Genomic DNA, 26,954 nt, shown 5'->3' with positions numbered 1-26,954 from the left:
TCCCTTTTATTGATACTGAGAACTCATTTGAGAACAGTGTGTTAGTTTGTTTCGTAGCTTGTGGAACTTGAATTTACATTTTGGAGTTATGGATATAGTGAACTTCTCCCCAGGATCCCACTCTGTATAGTTGTACAAGAGCTGGTCTTGTGATGCAACAGCAGTCTCTTGGTTGATCACTATGGTCCTCTTAGGAAGCCAATGCCAACGAGTCAAAGCGGCATACATGGTTGTGGGCCTGTTGATTAGTTGGTCTTCTTCATTGTTGGAACATCAAAGAATAGTGGGCTGCTCTAAGTCTCTAACTAACCAAGACAGGGGAACCATCTCATTTGAGGTACTACTGTACTAGCCCCTTCATGAGGTATCCTGACGAGTATAAAGCCCTCCATAAATGTTGTGAATTTGGGGGCAAGTTTACATTATATTACCAAATCATGATTAGTTAAAGCTTGACCTGTTATACGTAGCACTGTAGCAGTAAGCATGAAATGCAATTTGGGACAAGTTATCTGACTCAGAATAATCTGACATTGTATTACCAACTGCTGATTAACTTAAGGTTTCTCAGTTAGATGTGGCAGTGAGCATCAAAGGCAATTTAGAAATTATGCTAGTTTATCACCCAAAGTGTCTGTGAGGGACCATTAATAGGAACTATGCTATTTATCACTCAGGTCTCCGAGCAGACAGATTCGTGCTGGTACCATAGTTAGAACTTAGAAGTAGGCTCCCATCAATTAGTTAAACAAGCTATGCCAAAATATTAAATATGTGTTAGTTCATTTGTTACTTTTACCAAAATATTTAGGTTGAGAGCTAATGAGATCATGTTTTCTTGCAGCAATGGCCTCATCCTCCTGTTCGCCCAATTCCTTCACAGCTCTGGTGCAAGAATTTTGGAAATAAGGAATACTGATCATACTTGGTGATATTAGTGAAAAGTGTTCAGATACAGAATTCGTCAAGGAACCAGTGTGATATTTAATTTTGGTAATTACTGAGGATCTGTTTCAGTTATCCATGGTTGTTTTTTAAACAGTGTCTACTTGTATTTGAATCATCGACATGCTCGAATGGAGCGTGACAGTAGATATGTGTGTTGTTAAGGAGAATAAATCTTGGAAAATTAGGCATTATTGCCTGCATTTTTATGAATTTTCTTGAGGGATTTGCCAATTGTAATCTATATTGTTTGTAGATGTGCAAGCCTTTTCTATTCTTTTCTGGTTTCATGAGATTGCCGCAATTGGGTCTTTAGCCTGCGTCCAGAATTCCAGACTACAAAGTATCAGATTTTGGACATTTTATAAAATAAAGATGGGATGGGCACATAGCTGCTTATATAGGCATCATACACATCAGAGAAGGGGAGAAGGGGTATGGTGGGACGGTTGTTAAGCGGTCGTATGCTCGCATTTATCTCTTATAGAAATTCTCTCCTTTTATGCATGGGATGTAGGAGATTCTTCCTTCTCTCTCTCTCTCTCTAGAAAGGAGATTCGAGATTATGATCTGTTTTATCTTTTGTTTTTCTATAAAGGCTAATCATCCTTTGATGCAGGGATGGAACGCTTTCTCAGTTTCCTTCTGCATGAGATTCCAAAACCGCTTGGTCCGCATATATACTGTCGCAAGTCTTGACCATCTGTGTTGGCTATTGGGCAGTGGCATTTCTACCCCACTTGCAGGTGGTACCCGGGTCAGCATCCTCAACTCTTCACAGCCAACCATCCATGGTATCCAACCCAAACCTCCTTTCTGCGCTTCTTTGTTTTTTGAGCCTTGGGTTCCTTGTTTATCAATCTGAAGGAGGTTTCGAGCTTCTCACTGTTCCATTAACCATGTGGATCTGTCTTAAACTGTGGAGAGATTCCAAGCCCTAACTCAAATACCCATTCAAATGTTACTCATGATACTGAAAGGATTTGGAGGACCATTAGATTTGACACAAGTACTCCTTGCTTCTTTTCTTTTTTTGGTATAAACGTACTCCTTGCTTGTCACCAGAAATAACAGCTAATACCAAAAATAGAAAGGAACAAAGAGAAGTCTCGATTATTGCTTACTGACTCCCTGATTTTCAAAAAATAAATAATCCAATGAAGAAACACATGTCTAAAAATAAATAATCCAACGAAGAAACAGAGAGTTACTCAGTCTTAACCCTAATGTCCTTGCTGTCCGGATCCTCTTGGAGAAAGACAAGAAAGAAAAAAAAATGCAATTCCCATAAAACATAGTTTTATTTCATTTTCATTGTATCCACCCAATTCTAATTTTATGGTCAGCAAAATGTTCCAAATATTTTTTTTTTAAAAGTACTACTATATAAATGGGCTTGGGTTTTTTTTTTTAATAAAATATTAACATTCAAGGTTCACCTAGGTATATGAATTTTGTAAAGTGTTGCAAGAGAAGTGGTGGGCATGGGTGAATCTTGGCTATGGAGGATCTTTTAGGCTGTGTTTGGTTGGAGGTTTCTTCGGAGACAGATTCGACGGGATTTGGATTCCTGAATATTTTGCATGTTTGGTTTCTCAGAACCCGGTTCCGTGTTGGATTCTAAGAATCCATGAAAATCCATTTTACAGTGTAAATTTGGAATCCACAAGAATTCCAAAATGAGTCCAGATTTCTGGGCCCTCATATATATAGGATGGATTCTAGTGGACTCCAAAAATCGGGATTGAACTTAAGCTCGATTGCTAGGGTTTCTCTCATCTTCAACTATCTCGTTTTCTTCTCCAAGGAAGCGAAGGCGAAGACAAGCTCTGGAACTCCAAGGAAGCGAAGACAAGCTCTGCAACTCCAAAGTTCTTCACGACTCTCTTTCTGTCTCTCTCTATGTTTGTTTCTCTATCTCTCTCTCTCTCTCTATCGTTCTGGTTCCGTTGTAGTTAGGGTGTTTTTAAAAAAATTGGAATTATTGATTGCTAACCAATTTTTTTATCCCTTGCTTGGTTGCAATTCAAAGCCTAGGCAAATCGACTCCATTGCAAGGCACGAAAACCTTCTGCAACTCCCTACTACTCGAGTGAATTTACACACGCAAAGTTGAATCTCTCTCTCTCTGCAACTCAATCAACTTGCTCAACTAGGCGTTCAAGTGTCTAGGTATAGCTTTGAAACTGTTGCTCCTCACTCTATCTTCACCCCTCTTCTCACTCTGTCGCTCTGGCTCTCCCTCTCTATCTATATCTTTCTTGCTTTCTCCCTATAGCATAGGTTACCATTCACTCAAAGTTCAAGTGAATGGCCAAACAGGGGAACTGTACTTCTCCCCATCCTTGTTCCACAAACCAAAATTTTCTCATTTCCCCATCGTTTTCAACCCCAAACCCTTAAATCCCCAAAATGTGTGTCAAACCAAGTTTTATTCATCCTCATATACATATCGTTAGTTTGCAACTTTGGCATTCCATTCCTTTAAGGATCAAACTTACAAATCTGTTGGAGGTTTTTTTTTTTTAAAAATGAAAAACTGTTATGCACTCAAAGATGAAGATGGAATAAGCAACTATTTAATTTCACTTTTGTAGGGAAAATAGAAGAGAAAGTTGGATCAATGGTGAACAAATCTATAGTTCATACCCTACAATCCTAGGTGAGTCTTATGAATGAAACACTTTCATTCTTTCAAACATATTTGTGTAGCACTAGGACTTTATCAAAGATTTTAAGAATAAGATTAAAGAAAGGGTTGATTTGCTGGTGATGTTTTTTCATTTTATACAAGTCCACAGGATGTCAAGAACTTTGCTGAATTTATTTGAATATATGGGTTGGGATAGTAGATGATGGATTGGACTTTATGAGGGATGAATTCAAATATTTTATTTGAAGACTAGTAGGTTTGTAAGTAGAAGAGAGGAAAATTAAAAGTGTCTTTATTGCTGTCTTTAGCAGAAAGTTTCAACTCAACTACCATGCGCTATACTGTTCTTTAGTTTTCAAGAGTGTTTAGCTTGTCTGCTGTTGTTATGGATTAGAATATTTATTTGAAGGCTAGTAGATGATGGATTGGCATAGATAAAAAAGATGCAATGAAAGCCATTGAAGCTGATTTTGACATGGGTTTTCTGATGGAAAATTGTTCCATATGGTTATATCTCTTTGTTGTTTTTGGGGTGTGTGTTTTTTTCCAGTTGTCTCTTGGTTACAGATCAGTACACCTTAAAGGCACTGTGAAGACAAGGGTCACCTTCTGATTGTTTTCAATGTTTATAACTTTTATAGGTCAAGAGAGAGGTATAGTTATGTCTTGAGATGTTCTTATGGTGATAAGATGAAGATTGGATTTAAGATAAGAATCTCAAACGTGAACAGATCAGGAAGTTGGACTGGTCTGGTTTTGTGAAACTTAGAACAAATAGACCTTCTAGGGGATATAATCTGTTAAGCTTCTCCTCGTGGCAAAGATCCTTGCCATTTATTATGAGTCCTATAATGCTCACACTAATTAGTAAACTAATTAATTTGTGGTTTATGCTGTTTTGCTCATTTGTTTTAGTAATTTCTTTCCTAAATGTTTTCCTAGTTTTTGAACTAAGGTATATCCCTGCCTGACATCTAGTGTAGATTGCAATCATGTGATGGAGGGGGATGAATTACATTTGTTCTGTTCTTATTTGTTTAGAATACTAATCAAATTATCCGATCATTAGTGAAATACAAAGATTCTAGCATTGGAAAGTTTGGTAAGAGGCCTTTGAGGTTACAACCAGCAAGGTGCACATCTGTGAGGGGTTTATTTCTAATCCAGTCAGGAACATTTGCTAAATGGAGTTTGTGTTAGGATAAGTCTATTGATAGTAGCGATGGGATGCCATTTGGAAGGATTCTTGGTGAGGGATGTGAAAACCCATTTCTTGACAGGTTAAGTTGCCAAAATTTCTGTAGCCTTGAAACTGAAACTGGGATTTGACCAGTGAGCTGATTATCACTCAGAGAAAGGGTGGTAAGAGATTTAATGTTCCCAATCTGATCTGGGATTCTACCTGTGAGCTGGTTTTGGCTCAGAGAAAGGTCCATGAGATTGGGCAAGTTACAAAGGGAACTGGGTATCTGGCCTGAGAGCTTGTTATTTGAAAGGTCAATAGAGGTTAGATTATGAAACTGTCCAAAAAAGTCTGGAATCAGCCCAGACAGAAGGTTGTAGGTAAGATCAAGGTACAGCAAACTATTGAGGTTTTTGGTGGGTGGGATTGGGCCTGTCTGGAAGTTCTTACCAAAATTCATCTGGATGAGGTTTCTGAGGTTCCCAAGACTTGGAGGAATCTGTCCCTTCAAATGGTTCCCACTCAGGGAGAGTGTCTTCAGTAAGGGCAGTTGACCTAGACTTGGAGGAATGGATCCTTCAAAGCTGTTATCTTCAAGGACAAGTTGGGTGAGGTGGGTTAACTTTGAGAAGCTCTCTGGAATAGGACGTCCAATCTGTTTCATCCCACTTATCACCAGTGTCTCCAAGAACTGGAGATTACCCAAAGAAGGGTACAAGGTGCCCTTCATGTACATACCACTCTCTAGGGTCCATCTGCAGCTGTTGCCAAAGAAGATCATTAAAACTCTATACTTTGAACCATTTGCCAAAACCCTATGAACACTCTTAAACCTCCCATTAGTCATAACCTGCAAGATCAAAAAAAAAAAAAAAGAAGAGGGGGAGAAGGTGACAGTTTCAGTTCATGTTGAAAAGTATGTAGAAAATCTACTAAAGTAGGGAAAAGGGTCCCATTAAATAAATTTCAAAGAATCATTGCAATACAGCCCATTAAAGATGTTCCAAATACCATTAAAGAAGACCCATTAAAGAAATTCAAAAACAAAACATTGAAGGGAACCCATCAATAAAGCTTGCTTAGTTGAATTAATGAAGCTAGTGGGCGGGGGGTGTAGTGGACCTGGTGGTGGTTGTATTGGATGTTTGGAGAGTTACTCCAGTTATCTGCTCTGTTCCCTTTAAACCCACCCCCTCTTTCCAAAGAAAGGAAAAAAAATTTGAATTCACCAAGTTTATGGACTGAATCAGTTACTGAAATTGGAAAAGAGATGATGGAGAAAGCAACTACACACTTAGAATTAGAGTCTCAGTACCTGCAGGGAATCACCAACATTGATGAAGGAGTTCTGGTCATGTGGAACAGAGACCCAAGACCCAACATTTATATCAGCTTGTCTGTATTTTGTTTTAAGTTTTGAAGTTATAGTCAAAGTAGGAGTGGGAACTAGAAACTATGATGGACATGTGGTGAATTGGAACAGCAGGGACGGGTCAAACAAGTACCACACCCAAATACCAAAGAGAAGAAAATAGAGATAGAGAGAGAGAGAGAGAATAGGAAGCAGAAGATCAAAGAGTTTAGTGCAATCTACAACTAGCATTAGAAATTAAGGCTCCAATACAAGAGCCACAAAGGGCAACAACTCAACTTCAATTCAATAAAGCAAGTAACAATTTAATTATATAGTTTGCTCCACATCCTAAATGCTTTGAAATATAGAACTCCTCTGATTTTATAACACCCAAAAGTTGATTTACTCTTTGAGCAAAACAGCAACCTTATAAACCTTAGATTTTTTAAATTACTAAGCACCAGAAGTTCTATGAAGCCTTTCTAATTTTCAAACCTAAGACTAGAACTTACTGCTTTTACTTAAATTTATCAATTTTGCAACACCTGTGTGATGTAGATCAATGGTGGTTGAGAAAAGAGAACAGCGACCTGTCCAGGTTCATCCCCCCATCAACCCAGCTTATTTGGGGGAAGACATTATCTATTGGCCAGTAGTTCAAGGGTATTAATTTCCAGAATATTGAAGTGGGCCTATGGCCAATACATGGAGAAGAGTATAGAAGATTTGACAGCTTGTATTAGTGCTATATTTTAGGTAAGTTTTGTTCCTTTCGTGAGGGATTTTATTAGCTAAAGATTAATTTCTATTTATTAGGTTGTTTTATGTAATTGGTAATTCCTTTTCTAGTACTCTTAGTTTGTTAATTAGATTGGGGTTGGGATACCGTTTAAATAGTTTCTATTTAGGATAAAGTTCAATTTGTGAGGGATTCATTTCCATGCAAGGACGGCACATTTTATGTAATAGATCTGAAGCTTATAAATAAAGAAGATTAGGGCTGAAACAGTCGAGTCAAGTTTAAGAAAGGAATAAAAACAAAGAAAGAGAAATCTTATTGTGGTTTTGCTGTGAAATGCAGTGGCTGTGAGAACCAGTTGCTCGAAGAGAGAGCTACAGTGAGAGGCCATGGGTGAGAGACCCGGGATAGAGTGGGATCCAATCCTATCCTTCTTCTCTATTTTCTTCTTTGTTTCTTTTCCGGTTTTTATTTCCCTGCAAATGTGAGATCAACTGAGGTTTCAGACTACTGCTGGGATTCATTCATTCAATAGAAGATTTCATGCTACCATAGTTGCTGATTGAAGAAAGAATCAAAATGCCCTGTCGATGCTGCTCTTCATTGAAGAGTTTATGATCCTCCTGTAGAATTGGATGCAGCCTGGCTATTCTACATTACTGTGAGTCCTTTCAGTTAAAGAAATAGGAACTCTAAAGTAGAAATTGAACTAAAACTCCCAATAAGATTTGAAGTTCTAGAAGTAAAAATCTTGATGCAGTATGACACCCCCTTAGTAAATTGGCCATAACAATTCCCAAAGTAGTTTGGATTTGCAAGATTTTAGTCTCATCGGAGAGGTTACTTAATCAGCTTTTAGATTGCATCAAAATCAAGCAAAAGAACAGGTTTGACTGTCCTAAAATAGCTGCAAAAATAGGTGACAAAGATGGATGCTTCTTGCAAGATGGAACTATGCTCACATTCTTTGCTTTTTCTTCCGTGCTTGTGTATCTCCACTTTATGAGGGTGGGTTAAAGTATTGCATGAGCCTGAAGGTGGTCTTGTAATTTTTTTCTAGAATCCAAGGTTGCCCACACCATTTTCGGAAAGGAGGAGACAAACTTCTTTTTCTCTTTTGGGTCAAACTAATAATTCCAGTGGTAAGACAATATTGTTCATTTTGGTTTCTAGGCTTTCTTCTTACCTGCCTAGCTATCAAATGGTGTCCCATATGATAGTGTATCACCAATCAAAAATGTTGAATGACCACCTCACCAGCTTAGATATATCCACATATGTGGGTTTGAGATTTACACAAGTCATGAAGGGCCTCACTAGCTATCAAGTATCATCTGATAATGGAGCATTCAAGTGTTCTAGAAAGTTCTTTCATAGATTTGTGATGAAATTTTGATTAGTTTGGCAAGACTGCCCTGATTATTTTAAGTTTAATTGGAAAATGATGTGGGTGATGACCATTGGATTCAAGAATCAGTTTTTTTTTTTTTTGGGCTATCAGCAATAGTTCTGAAAATGATTTTAGTTGTTTGTAGTGGGAGAGTCAAGTTGCATAACAATTCCAAAAAAAAAAAATTCACCCCATGGGATGTCTTCTCTCCAAATAATATCCAAAATTGGTGTTGGATGGGGAGCTTAGGTATGGTAGTTTATCTTACATTCATTCTCATCTTGGTCCATTCCTGTCCGTCTTGAGAGGTCATGATACTAGAAAGCACATACTATCAATCTTGGAATGTCATGTCATCTTAGTTAGTGGTTCTATTTGTTGTTGATTAAATTCCAAGTTCCACTTGATGGGTCTTTAGCTCAAATTGGTAGAGCACTTGGAACATGAGCATGTTCTAGGGATGGTGATTCAAATCCACCAAGGCCCCTTTTATTCAACTGTTCATAGCATAGTCAGTTATGATACTAATCCACACAAGAACCCAAATTTAATTACATCGTTGAAATTTGACAAAAATTTTATATGTGTGTACTTAAATTAAATGGATATGGATTTTTTACCATATGTAAAGATCTCTATTGTTTGAAAATGCCCGTTTTATGAGTTTTGCGTTGTTTAAGTAACATAACACCACTTGGTGCTAATTTTGTAATTTTTATGGATACATGAAAATTTGGGAAAGACTTTCTTTTGAGAATTTTAATCCAATTTTTTTATTATCTTTTTTTTTAAATTTATTTATTTATTTATAAAGTCATATTAAATGTATGCATATATTGTATAACAAAACAAGGTTAAAATATTTTTTCAGACAAAATTCAAGTAGAATCCAATTGACAGACTCAGGGTAACTAAACAGTCTTACGTATGGATTCAGAAGGATTCCACCTGACAGACCCAGGGCAATTAAACAGTTTTTCAGTCGGATTCCACTTGACAGACCCAGGGTAATCAAACAGGTTTTTTTATCCGAATTCAAATCCACATGAACCAGATTCTTAAAAAGCTGATCCAATTTAAGAATCCGACTCGTCTGACACCTTCAACCAAACACGACCTTACATATCTCGTTGGTAAATTTTCAGCACAATATGACTATATAACGTGGGTCAACATTGTTCAAAGTTATGAAAAATAACAAAACAATCATAATCATCTAATTTGTAGTACAACAACAAATTCAATCTTATCCCAACTTAATGGGGTCAGTTACATGGATCCAAACAAAACAAAGTAGGGAAAACAACATTAACCACAAAGGGAAGAAAGATGGGGAAAGACATGAGAATTGAGAAAAGAAAAAGACAAATGAAAGATGAGAGATAAAAAGAAAAATACAAGATGAGGACAAAGGCACAACCACGTACGTCAGAATAATCTCATCTACATTGGGTCTGAGACATGAATCCTTGCCCTCCAATAGGCTTTGTCTGAGGTCATACTTGGTACAAGACCTATACTATGCATGTCCTTCCTCACCACTGCTCCTATGGTCATTTAGGTCTGTCCCTAGCTCTTTTAGCTCCTTCAATCAGAATCATATCACTCTTCCTCATTGGGGAGTCTCTAGGCTTCCGTTGAATATGACTATACCACCTTAAACGACTCTCTCAGAGCTTGTCATTGATCAAGGCAATTCCCAAGTCTGCTTTATTTGTTCATTCCATACTTTATCTTTCTTTGTTTTCCACACATCCATCTTAATATCCTCATCTCTGCTACACAAAACTTATCAATATGACATTTCTTAACTGCCCAACATTCTACCCCATAAGCACAAACCATGTCATTATCAGCAATACTTGTGCTATTCGCCCGCGAAAGAGGAAACACACAATGCCTAAGCCACCAGAGGGGATCTGGTTTCGTTTCCTCTAGCACTTGAATTCACCCCGGCGAAATGTCAACTATATTATTGTGAACATATAGGCAATATGTTATCATGATGCTAATTCAAAATGAAGATCCGTAAAATGCAAGTTTCTAAATGTCATACTCCCAATATAATACAATGCCTTTTTTTAGGTAGTTTATCTATCTCCCAAAAAAATTTAAATTGATATATTTTCACAAAAGTGGGACTACCCTTTTCTGTGATGGCAAAGTTAGCATCAAAGAACGATGTCAAGATAAGGCATTCCCTACACACAACACAAATCTGGTAGATATGTATACCCAAGGAGTGGGGAGGGGGGAGAGGAGACATGTTTAAGGAGCTTGAAAAGACCCAAACAGAATTAAGCAAAAACCTCGTAATTCCTCTGCTATGTTCTCTTCCGGTTCCTAATGAAGTGGCTGCCCAGATTCGGTTCACAAGTGAAAATGAAAAATTAATGTGAATGTTAGGCATCCGAAGGATCAAATCAGATATTTATAGCATACCTTGTCACTAATCACAGGGGAAGAGCGAACGCTATTGTGTCAATAGAAAGAGAAGAGTGACCATGAGTACGCATAGAGCCTCTTGCAACTATGTGAGAGAATACTACTAAAAAAAAGACTATGTTGAGAGGGAGAGAAGGGGGGGGGGAGGGGGGGGGAGAAGAGGGAACAAAATTCTTTCTTTTGAATTTCATTTTCACTCAACCCGTTTGCTAAATGAAACATGTCATTTCTCCAATCGGTCTACAAATGAGTTTTTTCATTCAAAATTTTTTTTTTTCTTTTCGCAAAAAGTCACAGCGCGAGTGGGAAAATAAGATAAACGCAACATTAAAACTCAACCAACCGTTGAATAAATAAACTTAAATCTAAACCGTCGATTAAATAACCGGCAACCGGCCCTCTAACCAAGTAGGGTTCCATTCTCTCTCCTCTCTCACAACACCGCAAACCATCTCTCCGACAATCAGCTCAAGATTACAGGTGAAGGGCGATGACTCGATTCTCCACTGATTACAGGCCTTAGCATCACCAAGCATCAACAACCGAGTGAGATTTGAAGTTTTGAAATCACATCTGGCAACATCACATTTTCATGGTTCTTCAAGGGGTCGAATCTCATAGCAGAGGAAGACTTAAGCAACAAGCACTTGGGGTTTCAATCGTCCTAAGGTGGGGAATCTTAACCCTAAAGCTTAAGGAACAAAGATTGGTGAGGGAGGAGATCGAACCAGAATAACTGGGGTTGCTACTACCGTCCGAACAGAGCATGGAAAGAGGAAACAGAAGAAGCAGCAGAAAAGGAGAGTTTTTTTTTTTTTTATTTGTTTCGTTTTTAGTTTTTTTTGTTTTCTTTCTTTAATCTGCTTTGATCATGGAGGTTTTAGAGGTTTAAAGAGAAGAGATTTTGTGTCAAAAAAAAAAAAAAGAGAAGAGATTCCATTTCAGGTTTCCTAGTTTTAGCAGAGTTGATTGTTGGTGAAAATTTTGAAATGATGGAAAATCTGAGATAAAAGGTTTTGATATCCAGCCGATTCTGTCTCCTAATACTCCTGCTCCTACTCTGATAGAATCTAGGATCCTCAGTCGACCTGCACATCTTTTTCTTCTTGACTTCCTCTTTCTGTTACTAGAACAGATCAGATCAGATAAAAAATTCCCTCTCTCGTAGCTTCTTTTTTTTCCTTGTTGATTCCTCCTCCTGAATCCTAATGATGAAATTTGATTTGGAGGAGGACGTCTTGTTTAAAAGTTGTTTCTTGAGGCTGAAGAGACGCATTCGCCGACACGTACAGCCCACTGATAAAACCAACGATTGGAGGTAGAAGATGGAAGCCCTGCTCTCCCTCTCCCTCTTTCCAAAGACGACGACTGCGGCGAGAAGAATTGGAGGTACAAGATGGAAGCCCTGCTCTCCCTCTCCCTCTTTCCAAAGACAATGACGGCGGCAAAACCTGCTGTAGAGAGGAGAAAGAAGAAACCTGCTGTCACGGTAAGCAGGTTGAAGGCTTTTTTTATTCAACAGCTACGATTAAAATGTAAAAAAATAAATGATTCAGATTAACGTGTTGCCGTTTAGTGTTGAGTTTAAGAAACATACCCTTAGCGTTGCGAGCCCACTTTTTTTTTTTTTTTTTTTTTGTTTTTTTTGTTTTTGTTTTTGTTTTTGTGATTAAGAGTTTTTTCATTCAAATTGAGACAAATTGATAACAACCGTAGGATTGGAGCATTCCACGTGGCATGCAAGGGTGGCCGCACCGCAAGGATTTTTAACCAGGGAAAGAGGGTCAACTTTGTCAATTTGGATCCTCTACTGCTGAGCTGCCCAGTAGGACCGTGTTGCATGCAATGTCCACCTTACCCCTGCCCAAACGTCTTGCCTGAGTGGGGGTAAGGCAGTCTTTGCATGCAACACCGTGTCTGGGCATGTTGGATTGGATTCTAAAAGATCCAATATCATTATTCTAAATGATATTCTAAAGATTCAAAAGGTCTTTATCACTTGTCTAAAAGGTCATTGTCATTGTCTACTTTTATTCAAACTTGAGTCTACTTTTATTCAAATTTGAGTTTTCATTTCCTTCCATTTTTTGAGTTGCATTTGTAAAAGAACCAATGATGTTTAGTCTCACATTGGTTAGCTTGTGCTTCAACATTTGGAACCTCAGGTCCGGATATAACAAGACAGTTCGGTCCTGGCGGGCAGCTTGGCAGTAGAGGACCTGGATCCCAACTTTGTGGCCAAAGGAGCTTTAAAACATCTAGTGGGTTCACGCCGCAACAGTACTTTGTGCACATGTCAGAAGCTAATAACCCAGTCAAGGGTTGACCCGACAAATGAAAGGACCAATACGACGCAGGGCTGTGCTTCAGAGGGCACATGATTAACTACTTCCCTAAAGGCAAACCACTATTACCCAAATATATTTTTGACACGTGGTCCAATGATAAAAAAGAGTGTTGGGTTGGGTTTTTATATTTTAATGTAAAGCGTAATTTAATCAAACGAATTTTAGAGATTATCACCGTTCGAAAATGAATCCGGACCATCCGTTCCCATGTGGGTAGCAGATCTGAACTCTTCGAAAATGGATAGTAATTATAATTTTCATTCTCACAGGGTGTTTCTTAATATATTGGAAAACCTCAGGGGTGGCATTGATAATTTCCCATTCTTATACGAGAGGGGACAGAGCAAAGAACCCTAACCTTTTAAAAACCTTATCTTTGATGTCCTGGCTGATGTCTATCTGTATTCTCCTTATTTCATATCTGCTTTTGTGATCGATGAATCTCTCATTATTTTTCACCGTGTTGTATAGTTTCATCAATTTCCCGGGATTTGCTTCCGATCAGGAGATCCTGAATCGACCTCAGTCGCAATTTTTGGTAATTCCATTTAGTCTTTATTCGATATACAGGGTTTTCATTCCAGAGTTTGATTTTTCTGGGATAAAGTTTTGATTTTTCTTGGTTTGTTTGGGTAAAAGTTTGATGTTTCTGTATTTTTTTAAAAAAAATTTGGGTAAGGGTTTGATTTTTCTTGGATGGAAGCCCTAATTCGAACAGAAAACTTTAACTCCTTTAAAAAACCATATCTTTGAAACCCTAACTTGGTGTTTTTCTATTGATGAAACTAAACAGCAATATACTGAAATATCCAGATTTCAGAGATTGATCGATCATAAAAGCAAATACTTCATATTTGCGTATTTGCTTTTATGATCGATCAATCTCTCGATTAGTTCAGTATATTGTTGTTTAGTTTCATCGATTTGCCGTCCTGGGGTTTTGCTTTTGATCAGGAGGTTCTGAATGGATCTCAATCGCAACTTCGCTAATGTCTGGGTTTTTTTTGGGGGTAAAGATTTGATTTTTCTAATTTTTTTGGAGCCAAAGCTTGAGTTTTCTCGTGTTCTGGTTCATGCTTCTTTTGCAGGAGGAAGACGACGCGGTGTTGGATACGTTTTGCAGCAGAAGACGAGTTGAACATAGCCCGCCCAAGCGGAGACTGCGTTACGGTTGAGAACAAAGGTTGAACGCCGATAAGCACTAGGATTTTTTCTCTGTCCGGGTTATAAGTGGTATATTGATCACTCTGTTCTATTGTTTGATTTCTTTTGCAAATGGATGAATACTGGTGTTTCTTCCTATGAATCTCCGACCTTTGGGCAGGGGTGCTTACTTGTTTAAACTTTGTCTATCTGTCCAGATGAATTTGCTTTACGGATGGAGTATTTGCGCTCAATTCAGTTTGTTTCATCGTCACAATGTATCTCTGGATGTTTTGGATTCGGCAATTTGCCTAACAGATGGAGTAAAAGTCAAATTTTCTTTATAAAATCATGCATTTTTTTTTTGGCTTTCTTAGGGTGCAAAACAACCTTAATTCTGGCTTTTTTTTATTTTTTATATGGACTTATTAGGAAAAATTATAATTCTGGGCCTTTGTATTATGGGCTTAGCCAACGAAGTTAGAGATCCTTTTTGGGTTTTGGCCGGTATGTTAGGGGCTTGGTCAACGAAGTCTATGGATCCTTTTTGGCCTTTTAGGTTTTTGGGTTTGGTCGGTATCCTATGGGCTTTGGCCAGATGTCAAATTAACCGACCCACAAAGGACCAGAGAGAGATTCACCATGCCCCAAAGAGTCGGGGCTACACTTGGAAATAATTTAAACTGGTACGTACGCGGTCCAGGGGACTTGATCGCCTGACCAAGTTCCTGGGAACCACTGTTGAAATCGTGGAGATACTTGTTTTTTTAAAAAAAAAATTCTTGCCTGAGAAATTACAAAGTCTGGGCCTTTATGTTATGGGCTTGGTCACAACGAAGTCTAGAGTTTCTGTTTTGGGCTTTGGCTGGTATGTTATGAGGTTGGGTGAACGAAGTCTAGATTTCCTTTTTGGACTTTATGCTATGGGCTTTGGCCAGATGTCAAATTAAACAAAACATACAGATTGGGAAATTTGGTGATAACTCCATTCTTTTATTTTGTAGGATACACATCACCAATTTAATGCTCGAGCAAGTGACACAGGGATGACATAATAATGGTTGAAGATGAGGTGGGCTCGAGAACCCGTTGCATGAATTCTAAGGGCAATTGTTTTTCACGATATAATCCCTTGCTGCTTCTCCCCTTTGTTTTTCTAATAACAAAATACTGAATTTTATATCGTGTATTTCAGGTTATGTACCATATTTAACAACCAAGAATGATATGCTATCAGGGTGCATCCCCTTGCTCTTCAGAGCTTGTTCTTTGTGAAAAGCTGAAAGATCAAATGAAGGTGTTTGTTGTTTCCCTCTCCAAATTTATTAGATTTATGGAGGCAACATGCCATTTTATCTGTTGATAATTGTTTGGATGATGTTAGTCAGTTGTGTGTGTGTTTTTTTTTTCTTTTCCATAAAAGGTTGTAGCACCCGATCCACGAAGGGGCCAGATAGGGATTCACCATGGGCCAACGGGATGGGTCCAAATTAAACTCGTACGCGGTCAAGTGGAAGGACAGTCTACCAGCGACTGCTTATTTAGCAAAGTTCGTATTACTTCTATTCCTCTTCTTTTTTTCTTTTTTTTTTTAATTTTAAATTTGTTCTACTGCTCCTCCTCCATATACTCTACTTGTACCGTTTTAATTATTTGTTCATTTATTTTACTATATTTTCTCATTTCTAAGCGGAGGCTGGATTTATGGAATCACATATTGATTCCAGCAGCTCTGTAGTACTGGAGCCATTTTTATTGTAATGTAATTCCAGATGGGGGTAATCCAGGTGTAACACTTGATATATACTTCAGCCAATAAAAAAATAAAAATAAATAAACTTGAACACCATCGACTCCACTCCTAAACCCTACCCTAAGCCCTAAAGAGACCAAAGAACGAAAGAGACTACGACTACTTCTCACTCCCTTCGACTCCAGGCAGCGAAAACTCCAACTCCAACTCCAACTGCGTCGACTCCAGCAGGTAAATATCTTGTTCACTTCCGATTCCTCTGTTCTTATTGTTATTATTTTTTTTAGTAGCCGCTGTCTATTTCAGTCGAGCTGCTATCTCCACCATTTAAGAGTCCTAATGTTCCCTAAATAACTGGATAGTTTGTAAAAGGAAGTTTTGGATCAATAGACTTTCCGACCTGAAAACTCCCAGCAAATGATGTTTGTCGATTGGACAGATTTCACATGTCCAATCGACAACTCAACCCAGTTTCTGCAAGAAGCAAACCAGCCAAAAACGCTCCCAATGCCATAGAAAGACCAGCCCTAGCTGTAAGAAGGGTATAACAGATTCTGAAATCATTCCAGTGTTTGGATAAGTAGATATAGACCATTCATAGTTTTTAGAAGGTATAACAGTAATTTCATACCATAATAGACTTCAGAAAACTGAAATAAGTTGAACTGCAGAAATTTAAGAACTTGGAAAAAAGGGCAGAATTAGAATTTCAGTGCTGGTCTAGATCTGCAGGTCGCAGAGATGAACAGATCCTTCAAGTTTGAAGGTATTCTGATGGCTGGATTGCTCTAATTAAAATTCATGCAAAAAAACTCTTGCATATGAAGCCAGAATCATATTATGAATTTTAGAAACAAAACCCAAAAATTACTTAGTTGAATTGATAGAGAAAATGAAGGAAGGAAGAACAAATAGAAATTACACACCAGGGATCTTCAATGGAGAAGATGATCTGCAAAACAAATATATTTATCAAATTCGTGTAGAATGCTTGCCCCTGTACAACCTTATATAGATACTCAAAAATAGACTCAAAACCCGGAAAGGGAAAGGCCTGATCTAATCCTTAACTAATAAGGTATCCTAAATTGATTAGGAAAGTGACATAATAAAGGAAATATCTTCAAAACATGACTGGACTTATAGAATCGTAATCCAGACCAACTAAAACACTTAATAACAATTACTTGCAACTTAAATTGAACCCCATAGAACTGATTCAATTGAACTAACCGATATTAACTTAATAATAAAATAAATATAATAAACTAAATCCTAATAATAGCAATCATGTATGCTGCCTAAATGGGCAAAACCAAGCTGGTTATCTGTAATAGTAGTTTCTTTCCTCAAGTGGGTTTTAATAACCCTCTCCCATAATTTCATAGTATGATTCATTAGTTTTATTCCTCTATAGTTATTGCAGCTCTTAATGGCACCTTTATTTTTGTAAATTGGAACCACGATGCTTCTCCTCCATTTATCTGTTATTTTCCTTGTGCGTGCTCATAATCTTATTAAACAACTTGGTTAGCCTAGATAAACCACATATTCCTAAGCTCTTCTACACTTCTATTGGGATCTCATCTGGGCCTTGTGCCTTGCCTACTTTCATCCTCCTTAAAGCTTTTTTTTAATGTAACACTAGAACCAGAATAGGCCTAATCCTAGGTAGGATCAAATAGAAAATCTCCGAAGAACAAGAAAGAGAGCAATGGGATCTCAATATTGGTTGGAGAAGAATGATGAGATCTCAAAAGATATTCAAAGAGAAATAATCCCACAAAGTAATAACCTGTTGAAGCTGCAGCTGAATGATATTGTAGATGTAGGAAGAAATTCCCACTAGAAGATCAGAATCGGTAGAGAGAAAAGAAGGCCTATCAGCACTTTAGGGCTTTGAAACCCAAGATTCCTTCCAATAATCAATGATGGGGAATTGATCCCTGCAAAGGCTATGGATGTTGGACTTGGCAGCAACAAGAAAACCCAAAAGTTTGATATGAATTGCTTGTAGAGAATTCTCCATCAATTTCGAACAGCTTCTTAAGATCAGCTAGGGCAGAATTAGGGTTTGGTGATAAAAATTGATAGAAGGGGATAGGGAATGGAATGGGTGTCTCACCCTAGGCTAGGCCTCTCACCAATCTCTGTATTCATTCTATCATGGTTAGCTCTCAAGAGCTGTTTCATATATATAGCCTAATGGCTGAACAAGAAAACTAGATATCTAAGTCTAATTAGAACTCACAACCAAGGATTTAAGTATCGGTATCGGGTATCGTATCGGTCAGGCGATTTTAAGAGACGTATCGTATCGGAGATACGTATCGATCGGTGCAGAAACGCATGAAAATGATCAAAATACACATGAAAATACACTTTTGGACACAAAAAATAATATAAACAAGCAATTTGTGTCATATATCATGCATATATACTAAGAATTGTGAATAATCAATAACCAGACAAGTACGGCACTTTGAAATTGTTATAAAAGATGAAATTCCTTACATGTAGAGTCACTCTATTGCCATGAAGAATGTCGGGGTGGATCAAAGTCATGTCTGTAAGGGTCTTCAACAATAGGAGCGACTAGGATGCTGTTGTGTACTGTCCGAACATAAGCACAATACTGAGCCCAGTCAAAATACTGATGGTAGTGACTCTCCCACTCATAGTAGAATCGTGTGTACTGCTCTGGAGTGGCTAATGTCACGAAAGCACTAGGTTGTGCTTGTGCTTGTGCTTGTGCTTGATTCTCTCCGTATCCATAACTTCCATACCCTACAGAAGCCCCATGTCCATAGCCTGAAGAAGAACCTGATGCATAATGCCCATGGCCTGATGAAGCACCAGCATAATCAAAACTAATGCTAAGTGACTCCATGCCACTCATGAGCACATCACTATCATATGGATTGTGGGAGCGCTTGGCAGACTTGCCCTTATGCGGCTTCCGCAAGTAAGTCTTATGGCCAGCAGGCTCAGGACCATGATCCATATATTGGGTAGTATGTGTGTATCCTGCCTCACATGTGAACTGAACCCCAGCATGATGTTGTGAAGCCTCATGGCCACCACCACTACCTCCAGCACCATGGCCACCACCACCATCATCATCATCGTCATCATCATCATTAGCAGCAGCAGTAGTAGTAGCAGCAACAGAACCACCACCACCATCACCATCATCATCACCGTCGTCGTCTTCATCCTTATCATCAACATGTTGAGTTCCTCCATACGGATGACCTGACCTCGTCCTCTTGACTAAACCTTCTTTAGAGCTACTTTCAGTTTCTTCAACATTAGGACAAGGATCTTGTGATGGTGGTTGTGTTGCATCCTCATCCATCTGTTGAATGGGCTGTTTGTGGGATCTAGGGTTTAGGGGCAGAATCTAGGAAAAAGGCTTATAGGGTTTTAATAAGCAGGCTTAGGGGGTGCTAATGATGTAAAGAGGTTAGGGTTTGGATAAGGTTTCAAATTCTGCTGTAGGGGCAGAATTAAGTTGTAGGTTTAATGGAGGTTTGAGTGAGGTTTAATGGTGATGGAAGAAGAGTATGGATCAGGTTTGTGTAAGTGGGAGCAAGGGGCAGCAAGATACTTACTGTAATGAAGATATAAGGCAGCAGCTTGAAGAAGCTTGAATTGAAGAAAAGACCTCCAGATCTACAAGATGCAAGGAGTCGATCGGAGTCTGCCAATCCCTTCACCTTGATATTACACACAAGGCAACCTTGATATTATTCACAAGGCACACTCACGATGGAGCAAAGGCAGCAAGCATAAAGCTGAGTTTTTATTAATCAAAATTCGTGTACAATGCCTGGCCGCCTTAGAACCTTATATAAAAGACTCAAAATTAGACTTAGATTCTAAAAAGGAATGGCCTAACCCAATTCTTAACCTATTAGCTAAGAGAAACTGACTAGGAAACTGAAATAGACTCAAAATAGAGTCCTAATGACTTAAAAACAACTTAAACTACTTAAAATAAAAGAAGATTCTCTACTAGCCAATAGGATATAAGAACCTCTTAGCCAATAGGATCACTTCATTTAAATTAGACCAATTGAACCAATTGGATGCAACCAATTTAAACCAGTTCAATTAAAAACACAAAATAAAAACTAAGTATTGGGCTAATCCCGTATGCAACGTATGTACCCCTATTTTAGGCCCATAAAAATGGTCTATTACATTAGAAACCCATGGGATCAAAGGCCCAACATGTATGTAACCCAACCCTAGACTTATTTCTAAAGAAATAAGCCAATATCTATGATGAACCTGCATCATAGACGGTGTCGATCAGGTAGGACACACGAGTTGTTTTCAGGTTCAATCCAACCTTGTCGCGTGTCCAACCAATCACCACCTACTGCAATAAAGCTCTGTGAATGTGGTATTAGCTGACACCAAGCAGCATGATGGTATGAAGAACACCCAAATTCAATAAAGACTTTACCTGTAGGCATGATGCAATCTCTCCTGATTGGGACAACATATCCACCATGGATTGTGAAATAATGTTGTTGTGCTTCTCATCAATAACTAATATGGCTGTTCTCCCATTGGGTAGACAAACTCGGGTCTTGAAAACGAAGGGAGGTGGGTCTTTCGAGGCTTGGTTGGAGCTTCCCTCCGCCATAGCTTTGATACCAATTTAATGTAGTCCTAGGTAGGAGTAATCCCACTAGGAACCAGGGTAGGGGGCACACCCAAAGGCTGGCCGATTGGTTTACGGTTTACTAATTTAGGGCGAAACTAGGGTTAGGGTTGGATATTGGGAAAGGGGTTTATGGGGTATTAATGTGCAGGTCTAGAGGGTTATTATGGTATAAAAAAAGTTAGGGTTTAGATGAGTTTAGAAATTCTGCAATTTTGGGCAGAATCTTAGTAAGTACGCATATAATACGCGTATTATACGCATACTCGAATGTTTAGATTAAAAAAAAACTTTCGTCCCCGCATTTTCACGTATTTTTACAAAAAAAAAAATGCGTTTTTTAAACGTTTGAGTATTAAACGCGTGTAATTAGTGTATTATACAGTTTAATACTTTTTAATCCTAATGTTAAAAAAAAAAAAACCCCAAACAGAAATATCGTTTCACTTTCCCTTTCTCCATTCTCTGTGATTTATGAACTGTCGAACTCGAACCCTAGCAGCTGCCCCCCAATCTCCAATCATCCTCACCATCTCCGTTCAACAGCCACCGCCGATCATCAAATCCTCGACGGCGACGGCGACGGTGATGACTTCTCTTCTCAATCTTGAAGGCCTCACGGTTCTCTTGTCTTCTCAATCTTCAAAAACAAGAGAATACCCAGTAGGTTTGTATTTTTCCCTTGTTTGATCTCACGATTCCTATTAGTCTATGACCCATCTTGCAAAGAAAATTGTTCTTAAAGCTTACCCTGAAATTTCTCCATGATTGGGTTTCTTCTAAGAACTAGAACCTCTACTCTGCTGCTCTACTTTAAGCTCTTTCTTCCAAATTCCTCTTCATCTAATTCTTCCTTCCTTGTCATTGTCAGTTTCAGATGGGGAGTCTCTGCAATCTTTCAGACTCTGTGTCTGAAAGCTCTTTGTAGCGCTCCTCCAGTCCTAGTGTACAAATTTGGAGTTCGCAAGGAACCCTTCACTAATTCACTGTCTGATGCTTTAGTTGGTGAAGAAGAGAGATTACTAAAGCAGAGTCGAGAGAAGGTTGTTCCATCACTCCTCATTTGCATTTCTTAAGTTCTTTGCCTTTCTTTCTCTGCTTCTAGCACTGTTGTAGGTTTTAAGTTGCTGAGTCTGAGATTTTACGGGCAGGGACATGGGAGATCGATTCTCTCCGATTCTGGACTGTCCACTCAGAATTGAATCGGAATGTAACGAATTGATGAAATCATGACATTATTTTGTTTATTAGGTGGTGAATGTATGTTATATAATGAATATATGCCCCTTTTTTTAAAAGTATTATTGCCGTCTAGGCCGTATTAAACATGTATTAAATGCGTATCGTATTATTGCCATATGCGTTTTATTAAGCCGGATTTTTGAAAAGTATTATTGCCGTCTAGTCCGTTTGATTGTCGTACGTATCCGTTCCCGTTCAATTGCCATTCCCGAACTTACTAACTAAGGGCAAGAATTGAGTTTAGGTCAAAATTAGGGTTAAAGTTTGGTTTAGGTTAGGGTTGTCTTGTATGGTAATGATAGGCAGGTGTAGGGAAGTCTAATGATATAGGTTTTATGATGTTTGAGTGAATGGAAGTAGGTTAGATGAGTTGGACAGCAAGATAAGGTTATTTGAGAGAATTCCTAATAAAAGAAGCCCAGTTTGGTGATAATTCTGCATCAATGCTATGCCCATTCCTTACCTTTTCAAGGACATATAAAAACTTAGCTAGCCATGTCTTTGGTTGAACAAAAACGGCCCCAAAAACTCATATGCAACCAAAATGACCCCCCCCCCTTGAACCCATTGGACGAACTCCACTAGCTTGACCCATGGATATTAAATCAGCCCATTTTCATATTTAACCATGACCCTGATTTAAGTATTGTCTAAAAAGTGATGATAGAAATATTGACTTATGATTTAACTCCCATACCAGTATATGTGTGTGTATATATATATAAACGATATTCCCATTTATTTATAAAATGTAAATAACTTAATCATTGGCAATAATAATAATTCACCATAAAATATTTCATTACTACTTTGTGTCCCGATAATCTTATTATAAATTATTAATTTAACTGATTCAAGCAAAAGACCACTCCTGTAACAGCCCGGGATCCAATCATAAGGGCAGGTCCCATCTTACAAGGTTTACCACACAAGGCTAGAAATTCTATAACAATTAAAACCAAACAAACGACGTCTTAGATCATTCACTTTAACACAAGTGGAACCCAAGCAATAAATAAAACATTTCTCGAGGTAAATATACTGGTGGCAATAGCAAACTAGTATAATTACAGTCCATTACTGGATTAAAACAAGTGATGCAAACCACACACCCCTTATCCATTAAAAAATATTGACTAAGAAAAACCACAAACCGATCCCAATCTAACAACTTAATTACACAAGAGGGTTCATAAACATGAAACTATAAATTTTAAGACGTTAAGAGTTAACGTCAATATCGTAACGCCATCAAGGGTCATCACCTCCCACATCATCTGTCTAGTACACCTTATCGTCTGTAAAAACAGTCAACTTGATTGGGATGAGCTTGTGCCCAGTGGAGAACAATAAATACATTAAAACAAGAGTAAGCATGAAATAGAATCTTATAAGCGTTGATAAAATGTGCAGCAATTTCAAAGTTCATTTCTTTATATAGATTAGGTCATGACCATCGAAAACTTTTGGGTGTGTATGCGTTGAGGTTATTTCGCTAGATCACTTGTCGGAGCGAGCTCTAGTTCAAATATTTGTAGATCACATGCATGAACAGGCTTTAGTTCAAACATCTCTAGATCACCTGCATGAACAGGTTCTAGTTCAAACATTTCTATATCACCTGCATGAACAGGCTCTAGTTCAAACATTTCTAGATCATCTACATGAACAGGCTCTAGTTCATACATTTCTAGATCACTTGCATGAACTAGCTCTATCTCAAACATTTCTAGATCACCTGCATGAACAAACTATAGTTCAAACATTTCTAGATCACACAAAAATCTATGTCGATAGTATACTTCCCTCGTATTTGTTCAATTCAAACTGCATAGGCAGTATAGGTATTGAGGGTGAGAACCTTGCGGCTCAATGCATCAGCCACCGTGTAAGGCTACCCACTTGGCTTGCTGGTTGCTAATCGACTTTTGAGAGTGAAGATGCTTGAGCGCTTCTTGGTCAGCGTAAAGAATAAATTCTTTACCAAGTGGCGCCAATGATGTAACAACTGCATACAGCTCTAAATCATAAGTCGAGTACCGTTCTTGGCATCATTTAATTTTTTGCTATAAAAAGTGTTTGGATGCCCTACTTGCTGCCAAAGCCGACATGTGAAGCATCTATAGCAACCTCAAATACTCGGTCAAAATCTGGTAGCTGTAAGATTGGTGCTTTAGTCATCGTCTTCTTGATAAGGTGGAAGGCCTTTGTTGCCGCCGTTGTCCATTCAAATTTTCCCTTACTAGACTTCATACATTCAGTAATAGGGTCCATAAAAACACTGAAATTTTGAATAAATCTCCTGTGGAATGAAGCTAAACAATGGAAACTTCGAACTTCAGTGAATGTCTTAGGTACTAGCCAGTCCCTGATACTTCTAACCTTCGCCGGATCAGCTTCCACCTCATTGGCTGTGACAATAAAGCCAAGAAATACCACCTTGGGCAGCATGAAAGAACACTTCTTGAGGTTCAAGTACAGCGTCTCTTGACGAAGTACTCTCAAGACTTGTTTAAGATGGTCAATATGGTCATTTTGTTCTTTGCTGTACACCAAAATATCATCAAAATAAACAACCAAAAATTGACCAATAAAAGGACGAAGTACCCGAGTCATAACTCGCATGAAAGTGCTAGGTGCATTTGTCAAACCAAAGGGCATGACTCTCCACTCATATAGCCAGTTGTCGGTTTTGAAGGCGGTCTTCCATTTGTCGCCTGGGTGGACATGCCTCTAATGGTAAACTCTCCTAAGGTCCAATTTAGAGAAGACCTTCGCTCCGGACAGTGTGTCCAACATGTTGTCAAGCCATGGAATGGGGAACCTGTACTTGACAGTTATTTTATGCATCAGCCTGCTGCCCACAGGCCCCACACACATCCGCCACGATCTGTCATCTATCCTTCTTGGGAGTAAGCAAAGCTGGTACAGAACATGGGCTTAAACTCTCCACAATAAAACCCTTTTGAGGCAGTTCATTAACATGCTGCTTGAGCTCATTATGCTCCATAGGACTGAGGCGGTAAGCTGGTAAATTTGGTAGGCACCAGACTGGGTACCAATTCAATGGCATGTTGGATATCCCTCATTGGCGGTAGCCCATTTGGCAGCTCATCAAGAACCAAATCAGAAAAATCAGACGGGAGAACCAATTTTGTTTTATGCTAGAATGATCCACGTTGGAAGCTATCTTCTTACTTAGGAGACCGTGGAAAGGTATAGAGAGGGCAAGAGGGATCTCCATATGGTCTTTATTGACCCAGAAAAAGCCGGAGAAAGGAAACTACTATTTCAAGAACCAATTTGGTCTTATGCTAGGAAGATCCGCGATGGAATCTATCTTACTTGGGAGACTATTGAAAGGTATAGAGAGGGCAAGAGGGATCTACATATGGTCTCCATTGACCTAGAAAAAGCGTACGACAGAGTCCCTAGAGAGTTAATCTGGTATATACTGGAGAAGCGAAAGGTGTCATGTAAATATATGTGGACATAATAATTATATTTATGAATGATGGTGTGGTAACTGCCGCAAGAACTGTGGGGGGTCAAGTTAGTGAATTCTCGATTACAATTGGGTTACGTCACTTAGATTGTTTGTACTTACTAATAACAATAAACAAGCATCTTATAGATTGATCGGGTTGAGCAATCAACCAGAGTTCCTTCTATTTGATCCTAACCACTTCACCACTTGCATTCTAATCTATTTATCAAAAAGTTTGGAGATTTCAGAATAATGGCTTATGACTTTATGGTTACAGCCCCACTTTATTTATATTGAGCTAGAGAACATTCCAGAATAAGTATAAGGACACAAATACCCCCAGGACAAAAGTACCCTTGTGATGCAATTCCAAGCATCCAAAGAAGAAGAAACAGCCCTAGGAGTAGGGCCGATTGTTGGAGCCTTAGTTTTATTTTGCAAGTCTCCATAGTTTATTTTTCCATAGTCTTTACTTTTGTAAACGTAAATTGAACCAGTTCAGACCATGGTTTAATTTAAGTGATTCAATCCTATTGGTTGTTAGGGAATATTTTAAGTTGATAGCTTTTAAATTAAGTGTCCCACCCCCTCCACAATTTAAGAAGGGGAGTGATTCATATTTGTAATAGGGTTTGGGCCTATATCCATATTATTAATAATAAAATCGTTGGAGGCTCCCCCACAATTCAGACTTTATAAATTGAACTTTGTTTTGCTTGCTGCCTTTGCTGCTGCTGCCAGGCTTCTTTGAGAGTGTTGCCTTGTGAGTAATATCAAGGTGAAGGGATTGGTGGACCTCCCATCTACTCCTTGGGTCTTATAGACCGGGAGGAGCCTCTTCTCTTCTCCTTGCATCTTGTAGATCGGGAGAAGCTGTCTTCTATCTTCAATGGCAGCTACTACCAGCTAAACAAGTAAGTAATTTACTGTTTTAGCAATCCCCTTCTTCTAATCCTCTAACCTAAGCCTATAATTCTCTATTATCATCTCCCCCATAATCCCCATCGATCCATCCAACCCTAGGTCATCTAAACTCTGTCCAGCCTTAGTCCCCCATTAGAATTCATCCAAAATTAAACTACATCATCGTCACATCACCCCCTCTACTCGATCCTAACCCTAGGCTCATCCCTTCCTTAAAACCCTAATTCTCCTCAACCTCTATTAAAACCCAAAACCCTAAAAACTACCCAGACCAATCTAGGCATCAAAACTCTTTCAAATTACACTCGAACCACGCCCTCACTGTCCCTAGCACTCAACCCTAAAATCCATCACCCTCATCTTTCTTAAAACCCAAAACCCGAAACCCTAACTTTCTAATTTTTAAATCTTAACTCACATACCATCAAACCTTCACTGTTAGCTTCTCCTAAACCTGCCTAGCATTACCATATAAGACTTAACCCCATTACCCTAAGACGTAACTCTAATTTTTACCCAAGTCCTTAAATCTGTCCAATCGGCCAGCTGTTTTGAAGGTCTTGGTTTCTTGGCTCCTAGAAGATCGCTCATCTATCTAGGACTACATTACCTTGAACCCATATTACAACACTCTCCCTGAAGTTGGTGCATAAATATCAAACATTGACAACTT

General features: G+C 38.5%; 2 protein-coding genes across 2 annotated transcripts; both read right to left on the bottom strand.

The window, feature by feature from the left end:
- Positions 1–4,794: 4,794 nt before the first annotated feature.
- LOC122655047 (receptor-like protein 12) lies at positions 4,795–5,628 on the bottom strand. Its single transcript, XM_043849298.1, has one exon. It carries the CDS (start codon positions 5,626–5,628, stop codon positions 4,795–4,797), a length of 834 nt encoding a protein of 277 aa, XP_043705233.1.
- Positions 5,629–23,357: 17,729 nt separating this feature from the next.
- LOC122655028 (uncharacterized mitochondrial protein AtMg00860-like) lies at positions 23,358–24,486 on the bottom strand. The gene is made up of 2 exons (XM_043849282.1): positions 23,967–24,486; positions 23,358–23,608 (listed from the first exon to the last, which is right to left on the bottom strand). The coding sequence occupies exons 1-2, from the start codon at positions 24,484–24,486 to the stop codon at positions 23,358–23,360; spliced, it is 771 nt and encodes a 256-aa protein (XP_043705217.1).
- Positions 24,487–26,954: the final 2,468 nt, after the last annotated feature.

This window comes from Telopea speciosissima, chromosome 1, assembly GCF_018873765.1.
Source record: "Telopea speciosissima isolate NSW1024214 ecotype Mountain lineage chromosome 1, Tspe_v1, whole genome shotgun sequence".
NCBI lineage: Eukaryota > Viridiplantae > Streptophyta > Magnoliopsida > Proteales > Proteaceae > Telopea > Telopea speciosissima.
This window is presented reverse-complemented; position numbering and strand designations above follow the sequence as displayed.

Excerpts from the sequence above, each read along its gene's own strand:
- LOC122655047 (XM_043849298.1), bottom strand. The coding sequence starts at position 5,628 with ATGACTAATGGGAGGTTTAAGAGTGTTCATAGGGTTTTGGCAAATGGT.
- LOC122655028 (XM_043849282.1), bottom strand. The coding sequence starts at position 24,486 with ATGACTCGGGTACTTCGTCCTTTTATTGGTCAATTTTTGGTTGTTTAT. Across the intron at positions 23,609-23,966 it reads TTCACATGTCGGCTTTGGCA|GTGATCTAGAAATGTTTGAG; the intron begins GCAAGTAGGGCA and ends TTGTTCATGCAG.